The 14,970-nt window shown below is 49.0% G+C and overlaps 1 protein-coding gene across 6 annotated transcripts in view; it reads left to right on the top strand.

Moving 5' to 3' along the window:
* PCYT1A (phosphate cytidylyltransferase 1A, choline) overlaps window positions 1-14,970 on the top strand; it is a 36,237-nt gene that overhangs the window by 18,031 nt on the left and 3,236 nt on the right. For 5 of the 6 annotated variants that reach the window (XM_054983275.1, XM_054983276.1, XM_054983274.1 and 2 more), the window contains exons 3-8: window positions 473-572; window positions 5,984-6,100; window positions 7,088-7,239; window positions 7,542-7,620; window positions 11,959-12,101; window positions 13,868-14,056. In XM_054983275.1, the coding sequence (XP_054839250.1) occupies window positions 473-572; window positions 5,984-6,100; window positions 7,088-7,239; window positions 7,542-7,620; window positions 11,959-12,101; window positions 13,868-14,056 (780 nt within the window). Of the gene's footprint in view, window positions 1-472; window positions 573-5,983; window positions 6,101-7,087; window positions 7,240-7,541; window positions 7,621-11,958; window positions 12,102-13,867; window positions 14,057-14,503; window positions 14,581-14,970 lie in introns of all 6 variants that reach the window. The other variant, XM_054983279.1, reaches the window with a different exon arrangement.

Below are 14,970 nucleotides of genomic sequence, written 5' to 3' on the forward strand. Positions count from 1 at the left end.
GAATAACGCTTCAGGCTACTGCAGGACAATATAATCACCCAGCCTCCCACCCCCCCCCCTAGATCACAAGTACAGAAACAGTCTGGGAAACATTTCTGGAGTTCCCACACTAAGCGGACAGGACGCCGGGCGATGCGACATCCAAGGCCAGTCTCGACAATCTCAAAAGAGCAGATTGTCCGCAGCGGTGAGGCTGAGCAAGTGGAAGTGGCTACTGCCAGCCAAGGAACGTTCTTATCAGTTACTACCTAAGACAAGGTACAACACTTAAGCATCTCTGGATCATGCGCTTAATACTGGCATGGACGAATGGGTACATCTGAACATGCCATGTTCATTCAGAAAAGGTCACCTCGCCCCGAGCATTTCACCGGGCAGCCTTTGTGTCCCTTTCTAGCTAAACTATTTTGCCCCTGCCGATGCCTCTTCTCTTGATTTCCACTGACCTTCTTAGTTGTTGTTGTTAACTTAGGGACTCCGAGAGCCGGCTCCATTTTCCGATGAGCTTGAAGTGGATTACAGCAAGCCATACATCCGAGTCACCTACGAGGAGGCCTTGAGAGGGACCCCGTGTGAGTAATTCTTATGGGAAGCCAGATGGAACAAGCTGTGGGTATTTTTCCTTCTGAACCCTTCCTGCCCTCCACCGGGGATTGGCAGAGGCAGTCTGTGGTATCACAGGTCACTGGCAGTGGTGTTAGCATATATTACGTCCCCTGCAGGGCGTTGTGGTCTACAGACAAGCATCTCCTGGTGATCTCTGGCTCAAAGGACATCCGTCTGGCCTCGACCAGGGCCAGGGCTTTTTCAGCCCTGGCCCCGGCCTGGTGGAACGCTCTCCCGCTGGAGATCCTGTGGGACCTGTTACAATTCCGCAGGCCCTGTAAAACGGGGATGCTCCGCCACGCCTTTGGCTGAGGACCAGCGGGTGTCCCCCTTCTTCCACCTAAAGCCACCACTTTTTCTGGGACTGCCCTCGGCCATATGCTATGCCCATATGTATGCTTATATACAGACTCCGAACTGTTTATTTAAGTAGCCTTTGGATACAACGTCTGGATTCTTTTAACGATTGTTTTAAGATTATTACTGATTTCATACTTTTATGATTCATTTATTGTATTTTATTAATGTTGTGCGCTGCCCTGAGCCCATTCATGGGGAGGGCAGGGTATAAATGAAATAAATACATTTCCACTGAAACTTGAGGTAGGCATTACTGGTCAAAGCAAAAGAGCTCACCTGTGGGTAGGACGGCCAGCTCCGGGTTGGGAAATTCCTGGAGATTTGGGAGCAGATCTCAGAGATGGTGGCATTTGAGGGGAGGAAGCTCAGCAGGGCATAGTAATATTTGATTTATATACTGCCCTTCAAGACAATTTAACGCCCACTCAGAGCAGTTTACAAAGTGTGTTATTATTATCCTCACGACAATCACCCTGTGAGGTAGGTGAGGCTGAGAGAGCTCTGGAAGAGCTGTGACTGACCCAAGGTCACCCAGCTGGCTTCAAGCGGAGGAGTGGGGAATCAAACCCGGCTCTCCAGATTAGAGCCCTGCCGCTCTTAACCACTACACCAAACTGGCTCTCCATCCAATGCCTTAAAGCCCACCCTCCAAAGCGGCCATTTTCTCCTGGGGAAGCGATCTCTGTTGTCTGAAGCTCGGCTGCAATTCCGGGACATCTCCCAACCTAAACTGGAGTTTGGCAACCTTTCCTGTGGGGCTTTGTACTCTTACAACATCTTGTTTAAACCAGGCTGCAGCAATGGCAATCAGCTCTGGATAACGCGTAGCTCCATTGTGTGGATGGCAGTCCAGTTTAAATGAGACGCTGTGGGAGGGCAAAGCCCTGCGGGATTGTTCCTTTGCCTCCCTCAGTCAGCTACTGCAGCGAGGCTGGGTGGGGCCTCCTACCCTCCTTTCTCTCACATGGGAGGGGGCGCCGGCTTGGAGCCCGCAGAGAGCTGAGCACCGTTGTGGCGCCATGCCCCCACTGCGGTTTGCCCCACTGCTTTGCAGCACAAAGTATATCACAAGGGTGGCCAAACTGTGGCTTGGGAGCCCCATGTGGCTCTTCTAGACATATTCTGCAGCTCTCAGAGGTCTCTGAGTATTGCCATGGCCATACAGTTTAGTTTAGTTTAGTTTAGTTTAGTTTAGTTTAGTTTAGTTTAGTTTAGTTCCCTCCCATTCCTTCTTTCTTTCCATGTCTTTCCCTCCCTTTTCCTTTTCTCCTTCCTTCCTTCTTTCTTTCTTTCCATTTTCAATAAAAATGTTGGGGTTGTCAGGTCTGACTCAGAAAATACCTGGGGACTTTGGGGGTGAAGCCTAGGAAGGATGTGACATCATTTTTGTGATGTCACTTCCAGCACATGGCACCAAAACACCACCCCTTCCTGTGATGTCACTTTCAGGACACTCCCCCAAACCCGCCTCTTCCTCTGAAGTCACTTCAATGATGTTTATTCTATGTGGCTCTTACATTAAGGAAGTTTGGCCACCCCTGGTATCTCGTGTGCAAGGCAGATTTTATGTTTTTAGAAGCTGCTTTATTATTGTTTTCAAATACCTTGGGAGCTATCAGGGAGGGAGGCTCAGTGGGTTAAGCTAGTCACAGAAGGGCTGCTCGTGCAAAAAAACTGCAGCATTTTAGAAAAGGTCTGCAGCATTCAGATGGGGAAACCATTCCTCTGCTGTTTTCCCAAAACAAACCATCGTCACCAAATTATAACTTGTCCTATGGGGGGGAAATATACAGTTACCTCTGTGTATTCCCTGGAAGAGATGAATAGCCGGGGGAAAGAGCCAGTCGCACACTCATTTCCTGTCCAGAGCAATGGGGCACTCGTGCACATGTGAGGGAGAAGAGGCAGATGGGGAAGGGCGTGGGGGAATGTGTGTGCCCCTCATTCTCCTTTGCACGAAAGCGAAAGAGGAAAGAAACTACTGGGGTAGCTTTAAAGGGGATGGTAAGACGGTCGTCGTAGCAGCGCTGGGTGGAGGGCAGAGCGCTGCTTTGAATTGTTAGCAAGCGACTGGTCACTCCCTGTTGACTTTCTGCCCTTCCCTGCTCTACATAATGTATTAATTACATCTGCTTTTTTTAAAAAAAATTTAGTAGTAGTAGTAAGTTTATTGCAATTAGCCATTGGCCATAGCAAATTTACAATTAACAAATAAAATATACAGTTGATATCGACTCCATAAACTCCAAGGACTACAAAATATCAATACAACTACAGCAAACAATACCCTGGGACCATACGATAGGCCCTGGCCTGGATAGCCCCGGTGAGCCCGGTCTCGTCAGAACTCAGAAGCTAAGCAGGGCTGGCCTTGGTTAGTAATTGTATGGGAGACCTCCAACGAAGACCAGGGTTGCAGAGGCAGGCCACCTCTGTTAGGCTGTTGCCATGAAAACCCCACCAGGGGTCGCCATAAGTCAGCTATGACTTGAGGGCACTCTCCATCACCACCATAAGATAAAGAAATACCTATCCAGATTCCTCGCTAGTTGCCACAGTTACTCTTTATCTTTCTTGCCACAACTGCGAATAGAGAGACTTTATAAGACGCTTCCACATCTGTATCAGATAGCAATAAGGACATTTTCTTGACCTCTTAAGCTATCTAAAATTACTGCCAGAAATTTTACTCTAGAGGTGCAATGCAGTGAACAGGCGAGGATACATTGGGGTAGATCCTCTATTTCTTTAGAGCCACATACGCAAACACGCTGAGTCAGAGGAATGTGGTTGAAGTGGCTGCCCAAAACTGTGTGTGTGTGTTTCGAGATATTAACTTAATAAGCAGCTCTAGAGTAATCGTGTTTAAATAATTTGTACCATGACGTTGCCTTTGAATTTAAAATTGATGTTGAATTTTAAAAAACATATTTTTACTTCTTTGGTCTCTGAAGTTGGACCATCCTTTTAGAATCTGGTTCTTTGTTGCCTAGAAAAGCGCGGACGTTCTCCCCCCCCCCTTCCTTTCTGCTGCTTGTGAGCAAAGAGCTGTCCCTTTTAATCCCCAATGAAAGTTCAGAACACAAGAGAGGATTTGCCGGGGATTCCTCAGGCTGACGTGATGTCAGCTGCTCAGCCTCACCCTAGTTTCACATAGTCCGGCTTTCGCAATGCAAACGCAAAGCCGTCTTAATCTCCTCTCGGTTAATAGCAGTGGAGTCGTCAGAGAGGAAGTTCAAATATCATTTCAGAATGCTGAAGAAGGTTACAGGCGCTTTGTACCATTTGGCGCTGCTCTGAAGAGGCACCAGCCCAGGTTCCCGTGAATCGAGGGCAAGGCCAGATCCCTGAATTGTGCAAGCCAGGGTGATCTGGAAGTTTTTATAAGGATCAAAGAGCAGTCTGGGCTGGTGTTCCTGGACTCCTTGCCCTTTCTTCAGGCGTGGCTGGTGCATCGGCCAGTTCCCTACCTTACTTCCTTCATGCCACCAGCTCCACTGAAAGTCCCAATTCTGAAGAATCCCTCATTGACATGGACTTCTCCAGTTTAGCCTGAAGACACAGGACCTGCGCATGCTTTTTTTTTTGTGGGTCTCAAATATGCTCTCCCCACTCTTCCAAGTTCCTGCAAGCCCACGAGAAATCTGAACACAGCCCACGTCAATGGCCCATACGTGGTAGAGATCCAAAGGGTCAGTTTCAGGTTGCTGGCTGTGTTGATCTGCGGTAGAACAGCAGGATTTGAGTCCAGTGGCGCCTGAGAAACCAACAAGATTTCCACCGTATAAGCTTTTGAGAGCTCAAGCTCCCTTCTTCAGATACAAGTAGGAATGGAGATCTCTGAGGCCTTTATATCCCAGTCAGAAGGTGGGAGGGGTGTTGCCAAGAAGGGAGTCAGGATGCAAAAGAAAGAATGCAAAACCGGCTTGATTAGAGCAGGGGAGAATGTTGAGGGCATAAGAGATCTCCATTCCTTTCTGTATCTGAAGGAGTGAGCTTTGACTTTTGAAAGTTAGACCCTGAATATCTTGTTGGTCTCTCCGATGCCACTGGACTCAAATCCAAGTGGATGATGCCATTTACATGAAGCTGGCTCACAAAATCCCATGCCACGTTGAGGTTTTTTCCTAGGGGCATTTCGAGCTGCCTGATATTTTACAATTCTCCTGAGTAGAAAGTGCTTCTTCCTAAAGAGAGGCGTACACATGCTTTTTAAAAGATGTGGCCGTGCAACCCACATCAGAAATGTATCGTCTGAACGTCAACCCTTCCTGTTCACAAGCCCAGAGTGTAGTTAGGTGGATAGCCGTGTTGGTCTGCAGGAGAGCAGCAGGATTGGAGTCCAGTGGCACCTTAGAGACCAACAATCTTGTTGGTCTCTTAAGATGCCACTTGATTGAACTCAAGCCCAGAGCAGGAGGTGGAAGAAATCTCCATGCCAGCAGACCCTTGGATTTTTACACTGTGATTGCACTTGCAAAAGTTCTGGTTCTTTTTGACTGAAGCTGAAATCTAGAGCATAGAATAGGCTCCATCTGTTCTGCTGACGGCAGCTCTTCCACAGATCCAACAGCCTCTTGTGTCCCCAGAAGGCTCCTTGTGATAAAAGGAAGTGCAGTCGTCAGTGGAACAGATCTCCGGGATCCTCTCCCTCCCCACCATGGTGATGTTGCAGTACATTCAAGTACATCTATGGGACACGGATCAACAAGTGTGGCATAATAGTAAAGTCCAGTAGCACCTTTAAGACTAACCAACTTTATTGTAGCATAAGCTTTCGAGAATCACAGGTCTCTTCGTCGGATGCATCTGATGAAGAGAGCTGTGGTTCTCGAAAGCTTACGCCACAATAAAGTTGGTTAGTCTTAAAGGTGCTATTGGACTTTTAACTCTTTCGCAGCTACAGACTAACACGGCTAACTCTTCTGGAAGTGTGGCGTAGGCTCAGAACCGGCCTTCCTGACCTCAGCAATGTGCCTCCTTCATGGTCTTAGGTTTCTTCTTGTTTTTCTTCCAGTGGACAGACCAGTCAGGGTTTACGCCGATGGGATATTCGATCTTTTCCACTCTGGCCACGCCCGGGCCCTGATGCAAGCCAAAAGCCTCTTCCCGAACACGTACCTCATTGTAGGAGGTAAGGAGAAATGTTCCGATAACTTTGGCATGGCTGGGGTGAGAATTTGCCTGCCGAAGGAACCGCCCGGCTTATGAAGAGAAGTGGCGGGGGTTTCTTCTCTCTTGGGATACTGGAACACAGCTTTGCCCGCTGTGAGATTGATGGCGGGTAGGTCCGGTAGGTTGGGGTTCCTTGGCACTACACACAATTCATTTAAAGGATTTGCTGCCACAAGACATGGTGAGCAGCCCTCCCTAACGTTTTCTTTTGCTGCCGCCTGGCGTAAAAAATAGCCGGATGCTGAGGAAGGCTATTTTTTATGTGAGTCAATCTTACCACCTAATTTAAAACAAAAAAACGGGCCAATGCACTTTCCTTTGTACAGTCTCTGTCTTGTGTTTTCACACAGGGGTTTTTTTTAGTGCTTTCAATACAATCTAAGTACTTCTTATTTAGAGAGAGCCGTTGGTGAGACTGGGTGTTTTGTGTAGTCACATAAGCAAAGGACAAGCCCCTGCCCCAAGGAGAGTACAGTTCTGCTGTAGATGAGGGGAGGTTAAGGGTTGGACTTGGGTTGCATGTGAGTCAGGGCGGTGATGCATGCTTAGGTTTTGTATCAGACGGGGAATCAGATGGAAGGATGCAACCCCGGGCTTTGTGGAAGAGGTGTCTGTATGAAGCTGCCTCGTACGAAGTTAGTCTGTTGGTCCGTCTCAGCCCTGTTACCCAAGTTTCTTTGAACTAAAGAGGCCAAGAATTGGGTGCTGGCCAGGGCCTGTGCTGTCGAGCCATGGTGAGCCCTCAGAGATCTGGATTCTGGGCTTGGGAGGGGAGAATTCGAAAGAAAGGAAGAGGTGGTGCCCCAGAAGCGTTCTGGGAGGACGTTGCAGGCTTATGGGCTAGGTGAGAATTAACAGTTTAAGAGAATAAGGAACCTTCAGGCCTACACAGAGCTGGAGGTGGGGAAGCCAGTTCTGTTCTTGTCTGTCTCTTCCACGCCCGCAGTCTGCAGCGACGAACTGACACACAACTTCAAGGGCTTCACGGTGATGAACGAGAACGAGCGCTACGATGCCGTGCAGCACTGCCGCTACGTGGACGAGGTGGTGCGGAACGCCCCGTGGACGCTCTCGCCGGAGTTCTTGGCTGAGCACCGGGTACAGGAGGACACGGGCAGGGCTGGTGTCGGGCCCCTTGCGTCCTAGGCGTGCGGGGTTCTGAAAGCCCGACAAGCGCTCCCTTTCCCCAGGATGCTTCCTTGCAATCAGGAAAACTGTTGGGGGCACGCAGCGTGCTGAACGGTCTTCCCGTCCTCAGCCAGTTCCTGCCTAGGGCACCCTGGGCCATTTCGGCCCTTCTGTTGCCCAGGTCTCCTGCCGCTACAGCCTCCCCTCGCTTGCAAACCATTCTCCGCCTTCCCTTGCAATTTTGTTGATGGCTTCTGTCGTCCAACTTGTAGATTGACTTTGTTGCCCACGATGACATCCCGTATTCCTCTGCCGGGAGCGACGATGTATATAGGCACATAAAAGAAGCAGGTGAGTCTGTTATGGTGGTAGGAACAGAACCCGCTCCGCCCCAGTCCTGTTTAATAGACCTTGGGCCATGCTTGTGCATATCTCTCAAACGTCTCTGCAGACCCAACCTCAAGCCTTGTGTTCCTCTTTTGCTTCGACCCTGGATCACAGCTGCTGTCTCTTGACTTAGCCCCTTCCCCACCCATCAGCGCTCTCCTGCTTTTGAAGAAGTGCCTCAAAACATCATCTGTTTTCACAGGCACCTTTAAGACTAACCAACTTTATTGGTCTTTCGAGAACCACAGCTCTCTTCATCAGAGGCATCTAACGAAGAGACCTGTGGTTCTCAAAAGCTTATGCTACAATAAAGTTGGTTAGTCTTAAAGGTGCTACTGGGCTCTTTACTATTTTGCAACTACAGACTAACACGGCGAACTCCTCTGGATCTGTTTTCACAGGGACTTTCTAATTAATGGAAGCATTTTAATTCACCACCTTTCTTCCCTTAGCCCTTCCCTTTGTTTGCGGGCTAGACAGACTTGGTTTGAATAGGAACCGGAAGTTGCTTGCTTACTGCAGGAAGGCATTGGTCCACTGTAGATGCCTCCGCACTCTGTCCACTTTGGTTTTCTAGGTTTCCCTCAGCCAGAAGTGGTCCACACAGACACCTTGAAAGGCTCCTTGACTCTTTGGCGTAGATTTCATTTTCCCTTCGTGACCTGCATATTTCCTCTTGCCTTATCGACCTGCTGGCCTCACTCTGCAGTCCCATTTCTCCGTCCCCCACCCTGTCCTACTTCTCTGTCTATTTCTGTATATCATCATCTCCAGTAATAATGCACTTTGTGGTTAAATGCCTATCAAGAAGGCGAAAGAGAGAGGGTTCCTGCCTATTGGGTGAGGGGGAGTGTTCTTCTGGGGTGCAGAAAAATATCACTTGGTTCATTTTAAAATTATGGGAGAAAGGCCCAAAGTGGCCAGACAAAAACTGGGCACGCTCGTTGCCTTCCTGTAGTAAAACCCGGGCGGTGGGTGGCCTGTTTAGTGCAATCGCACCTTACAGTGTGCTCCGTGTTGTCTGTATGGCAACAATGAGGTCCCGCGCTTTTTCTGTGATAGGTCTGTTTCTCTGGAAAGGCCTCACAGGATAGGTGCAGAGGGCACTTTTGCACTCTGCATTGAGGAAAGCGTGTAAGACCGTTTTCCTTCAGAGTGCATTCGGTGGAGAATCGTTTAGGTGAGTAGCCATGTTGGTCTGCAGTAGAACAACAGGATTTGAATCCAGTGGCACCTTAGAGAGCAGCAAGATTTTCAGGGTGTCAGCTTTCGAGAGTCAGAGCTCCCTTCTTTAGACACGAGTAGGAATGGAGATCCTTGAGCCTTTATATTTCAGCCGAAGGTGGGTGGGTGTTACAGGGGAGGCCATCAGGATGTAAAGGACAATGCAGCTTGATTAGAGCAGAAATCCGCGTCTGTAGTGAGGTAAGAATCCTAAATCTCTGTTCAGCCCTGGGACAGAGGTGGGGTGGAGGGAGTTCATCGGGTAGAGGGTAAACTGTTACAGCCGATTTAGCCGCATTGTGCACTTTTGTGCTTTTAATCTATGCATTATTCTGATCTTGTCAGATTGTTTTCCGTGGGTGGGTGGGGGATTTTTTTGGTCATTATTTTTCTTGCTTTGTTAGCTACCTTGAGTCTCAGGAGATAAGGCAGGGGGTGTAAATGTTTTAATTAAATAAATTTAAATACTGTCGGAGAGGGAGATTTGAGTTGGAGGGGGATTTTTGGTCATTAAACAGACACACGCATGCTGATTCCTCTGTGGCCCTTACTGTGTACATACGTGTCTGCCACTTGAGGATAGACCTAGAGGCATCAAAGAGGCGGGCTCTGGCCCACAGAAGCTAACTCCTTTTTTTTAAAAAAAAAAAATTATTTCAATTATTAACAAAACTGTTTACAATGTGAAATACAACATGGGTAAATTGTTCAAAACTACATAACAGAGAAAGGTAAAACGTGGAAAGACAAATTCAAATTGATCGATCTGATATACTTTGGATTATCGATTCAGGATTGTTTATTTATTGGGAGGATATAGATTTTCTTTAGAAATGTATTCAAAAAAGGGGGACTGGTTTTCCATAAAATTTGTTGTTTTGGGGAAATTTTCAGCTTGATAGATTCTGTCGTTGATTTTTTCAAATAAAAAATGGTTCCATATTTTAGAGTACCAACTGGTAATTGTCGGCACAGTATCTGATTTCCATTTTAGAGCAATTGAATTTTTTCCTGCTATTAAGAAGCTATTGATGAGGTCTCATCGAATTGGTGGGATCTCCATATCATCCCATTGATTCAGAAATATCAGCTCAGGTTTCTTTGGTATTTTGTAGCTAGTTAACAAAAAGATTTGGTGCAGGATTGTATTCCAGAACTCTTCTTCGAATGTGCTAACTCTGAGAAGTCATTTGGGTATTTACCGTCAGCTCTGGAGTAGCAGCATTTTCCTTATCTGGCTGGAACAATTTTTTCCAGAAGCTCCAAGAAGGAAAGAGAAAACAGGGATGTAGGAAGGAAGGGAGGAATAGAACGTACGGTTTGCAATGAATTCCCTTACCGACAAACCCAGGACAATCCCCACGTTATCTGCCTGTGGTGCAAAATCTACCAGGACAGGAAGGAAATAATAATAATAATAACATTCGATTTATATACCGCCTTCAGGACAACTTAATGCCCACTCAGAGCGGTTTACAAATTATGCCATTACTTTGTAGAAAAATATTTCTACTTTGTAGAAATAGAAGCCTCTTCTTCCGACGGAACGGAGCATGACCTCTGGAAGGCGAGAACATGTCCATGTTGACGGGCCTTAATATTTATTTATTTTATTTATTGTTTTTGGTTTTTTATTCCACCCTCCCGGCTCAGGCAGGCTCAGGGCGGATTACATCCAGTAAAAAAACATTCGTAATAAATTTATACTTTAAAAACAGTTAAAACCACATAAGAACAACAGTACAGTATTAATATTTAAAAATCCGCAAGATGGTAGCAGTCGACTAATAGGAGGCAATCAATCTGCCATTTAGGGCTGTCACTGAGAAACAGGACGGCGGATACTTCTAACAGGGCGGGACCTGATCTTCCTTTCCCCTCCTCTGTTTGGGCCATTGGAGGTCCAGTGCTGGCCTCAACCATACGCCTGGCGGAACGTCTCTGTCTTACAAGCTCAGCGAAAGGACACTTCCTTTAATCTGTGCGTCCTTATCGTTTAGTAGTGGGAAGGGAGGCAGAAAGGAGGCTACTGAATCGGATGTGTTTTTAGGTGGATTTGCAGAGCTGCCCTAGGCAAGGTATAAATATTCCAAACAAATTAGCATTTCTGACTGATACGTACCTGGCACGGCAAGGCAGGTGGGGAGGAGAGTTGTCCCGAATGCGCTAACTCTGAGAAGTCATTTGGGTATTTACCGTCAGCTCTGGAGTAGAAGCATTTTCCTTATCTGGCTGGAGAGCCAGTTTGGTGTAGTGGTTAGGAGCAGCAGGACTCTCATCTGGAGAGGCAGGTTTGATTCCCCCACTCCTTTGCTTGAAGCCAGCTGGGTGACCTTGGGTCAGTCACTTAAGAGTGGCAGGACTCTCATCTGGAGAGGCAGGTTTGATTCCCCCACTCCTTTGCTTGAAGCCAGCTGGGTGACCTTGGGTCAGTCACTTAAGAGTGGCAGGACTCTCATCTGGAGAGCCGGGTTTGATTCCCCCACTCCTTTCCTTGAAGCCAGCTGGGTGACCTTGGGTCAGTCACAGCTCTCTCAGAGCTCTCTCAGCCCCACCCACCTCACAGGGGTGTTTTTTTGTGGGGATAATAACAACACACTTTGTAAACCGCTCTGAGTGGGTGTCATCCTGAAGGGCGGTATGTAAATCGAATGTTGTTGTTGTTGTTGTCATCATTTCGAAACTGCTTCTTGCTAAGTTTAGTCCCTGAAGGCACAGCCCTAAAGGTAAGGGAAGTGGGAGAAGAGCAGGAGGCGGACAGGCAGGGCGTGCAAGGAATAATTCCTTGTGGAGGACAGACTGCCCTCCTCAGTTGATGGTATCCAAAGTAGGGCTTCATTTTGGCAGATCTAAATGCCAAGGGAGGTCCTTTGTAAGAGACGGCATCTCCAAAGTGGATCCCCCCAGATGAAGAAACGTGGAATGCTGGAGGGTAACAAGTTGCAAGGCTAAGGCATGGAATTTCAAGGGGCTTGTCACCTTCGTTCTCTCTTTCCCCCAAGCCTTTGCATAATTTTTCTTTCTTTGGGCCTTTCTGGGGAACGTATAGCCCACCTGTTTTCTCTCTGACCATTGTAGGAATGTTTGCGCCAACTCAGAGGACCGAAGGGATCTCCACGTCAGATATAATCACCCGTATCGTCCGGGACTACGATGTCTATGCCCGGCGGAATCTGCAGAGAGGTTATACAGCCAAAGAGCTCAACGTCAGCTTCATCAATGTGAGTCCAGGGGGGATCCTGGCTTGTTTTCTGTCACACAGTAACTTCTGCAGGCCAGCTCGGCCCAAGTGATGCTGGGTTGCTTAGAAAGGCAGGCGTACAAGGTGGAATTGGGAAGGCAGGGCGTGCAAGGAGGAACTGGAAAGGCAGGGCGCGCAAGGTGGAATTGGGAAGGCAGGGCGTGCAAGGTGGAATTGGGAAGGCAGGGCGTGCAAGGTGGAATTGGGAAGGCAGGGCGTGCAAGGAGGAACTGGAAAGGCAGGGCGCGCAAGGTGGAATTGGGAAGGCAGGGCGTGCAAGGTGGAATTGGGAAGGCAGGGCGTGCAAGGTGGAATTGGGAAGGCAGGGCGTGCAAGGAGGAACTGGAAAGGCAGGGCGCGCAAGGTGGAATTGGGAAGGCAGAGCATGCAAGGTGGAATTGGGAAGGCAGGGCGTGCAAGGTGGAATTGGGAAGGCAGGGCGTGCAAGGAGGAACTGGAAAGGCAGGGCGCGCAAGGTGGAATTGGGAAGGCAGAGCATGCAAGGTGGAATTGGGAAGGCAGGGCGTGCAAGGTGGAATTGGGAAGGCAGGGCATGCAAGGAGGAACTGGAAAGGCAGGGCGCGCAAGGTGGAATTGGGAAGGCAGAGCGTGCAAGGTGGAATTGGGAAGGCAGGGCGTGCAAGGTGGAATTGGGAAGGCAGGGCGTGCAAGGTGGAATTGGGAAGGCAGGGCGTGCAAGGAGGAACTGGAAAGGCAGGGCGTGCAAGGTGGAATTGGGAAGGCAGGGCGTGCAAGGTGGAATTGGAAAGGCAGGGCATGCAAGGTAGAACTGGAAAGGCAGGGCGTGCAAGGTGGAACTGGGAAGGCAGGGCGTGCAAGGTGGAATTGGGAAGGCAGGGCGTGCAAGGTGGAATTGGGAAGGCAGGGCGTGCAAGGTGGAACTGGAAAGGCAGGGCATGCAAGGTGGAATTGGGAAGGCAGGGCGTGCAAGGTGGAATTGGGAAGGCAGGATGTGCAAGGTGGAATTGGGAAGGCAGGGCGTGCAAGGTGGAATTGGAAAGGCAGGGCGTTCAAGGTGGAATTGGCAAGGCAGGGCGTGCAAGGTGGAATTGGCAAGGCAGGGCGTGCAAGGTGGAATTGGCAAGGCAGGGCGTGCAAGGTGGAACTGGGAAGGCAGGGCGTGCAAGGTGGAATTGGGAAGGCAGGATGTGCAAGGTGGAATTGGGAAGGCAGGGCGTGCAAGGTGGAATTGGGAAGGCAGGGCGTGCAAGGTGGAACTGGAAAGGCAGGGCATGCAAGGTGGAATTGGGAAGGCAGGGCATGCAAGGTGGAATTGGGAAGGCAGGATGTGCAAGGTGGAATTGGCAAGGCAGGGCGTGCAAGGTGGAATTGGCAAGGCAGGGCGTGCAAGGTGGAACTGGGAAGGCAGGGCGTGCAAGGTGGAATTGGGAAGGCAGGATGTGCAAGGTGGAATTGGGAAGGCAGGGCGTGCAAGGTGGAATTGGGAAGGCAGGGCGTGCAAGGTGGAACTGGAAAGGCAGGGCATGCAAGGTGGAATTGGGAAGGCAGGGCATGCAAGGTGGAATTGGGAAGGCAGGATGTGCAAGGTGGAATTGGGAAGGCAGGGAATGCAAGGTGGAATTGGAAAGGCGTTCAAGGTGGAATTGGAAAGGCAGGGCGTGCAAGGTGGAATTGAATTTGGGCCTGCCTTACGGTGGAGCACATGCCATCCTACATTTGTGGGGCACCAGCATCTTTACCGACCTGAGTGCCTGACTTTTGCAGGAGAAGAAGTACCATTTGCAAGAGCGTGTCGATAAAGTGAAGAAGAGAGTGAAGGATGTGGAAGAGAAGTCCAAGGAGTTTGTCCAGAAGGTGGAGGAGAAAAGTATCGACCTCATCCAGAAATGGGAGGAGAAATCCCGCGAGTTCATCGGCAATTTCCTGGAGATGTTCGGCCCCGAAGGAGCCCTGGTAATGAGGCCTCGCTGAGATTGGGAAGGGGCTGTGGCTCAGTGCTCGAGGATCTGCTTGGCATGCAGAAGGCCCCAAGCAGGTTTAATCCCCGGGATTTCCAGATAAACTGACCAGGCAGGAGGTGATGTGAAAGACCTCAGCCGAGACCCTGGAGAGCAGCTGCCCGTTTGAGTAGACACTTCGGACCTTGATTGATTGTCTGATTCTCTGTAAGACAGCTTCACGTCTGTTAGTGCGTGTGTGTTTGTGAAACCCATCCATCCCATCTTTCCCTAGTCCAAGGGCTTGGGAGCTCCCCCCTCCTTTGTTTTGCACTTTGCCAGAGAGATTCCTTACAGACGATGCATCTGACGAAGAGAGCTGTAGTTCTCGAAAGCTTATGCTACAATAAAGGTGGTTAGTCTTAAAGGTGCTACTGGACTCTTTGCTATTTTGCACCTACAGACTAACACGGCTAACTCCTCTGGATCTTACACGACTTGCACACGGTCAGGGCCCAGAGCTTGTGAATTCATGGGGAGGTGAGCGGAGACGTTTGCTCTATCCACTTTATCTGTCCTGTGCGTAATTTTATATCATTTCACACCCAGTTGCCTTTTCCTTAAAACCTATAAAGTCCCAAAGGAAAAACGCTTCCTAGAGAAGGTCCACCAACCAACTTAATCACGTGGGTTGTCCTCTTCTGCACTTTTTCCAGTGCTCCGATATCCTTTGGTAGGTGTGGTGACCAGAAATATGTGTAATATTCCAAACGCAGCTACGCATGGGCGTTAGGAAGGAAACTGGGAGGGCGGGGAAATAGAGGGTGCCATCGCAGCTATGGTGTGACAACATTTCCAGGACAAACCTGTAAGGGATGTCACATCTCTCTACAGTTCAGCAGAAGCTCTTGGAAAAACAGTAGAGTTTCA

Source organism: Eublepharis macularius, chromosome 6 (genome assembly GCF_028583425.1).
Source record: "Eublepharis macularius isolate TG4126 chromosome 6, MPM_Emac_v1.0, whole genome shotgun sequence".
Classification (NCBI taxonomy): Eukaryota; Metazoa; Chordata; class Lepidosauria; order Squamata; family Eublepharidae; genus Eublepharis; species Eublepharis macularius.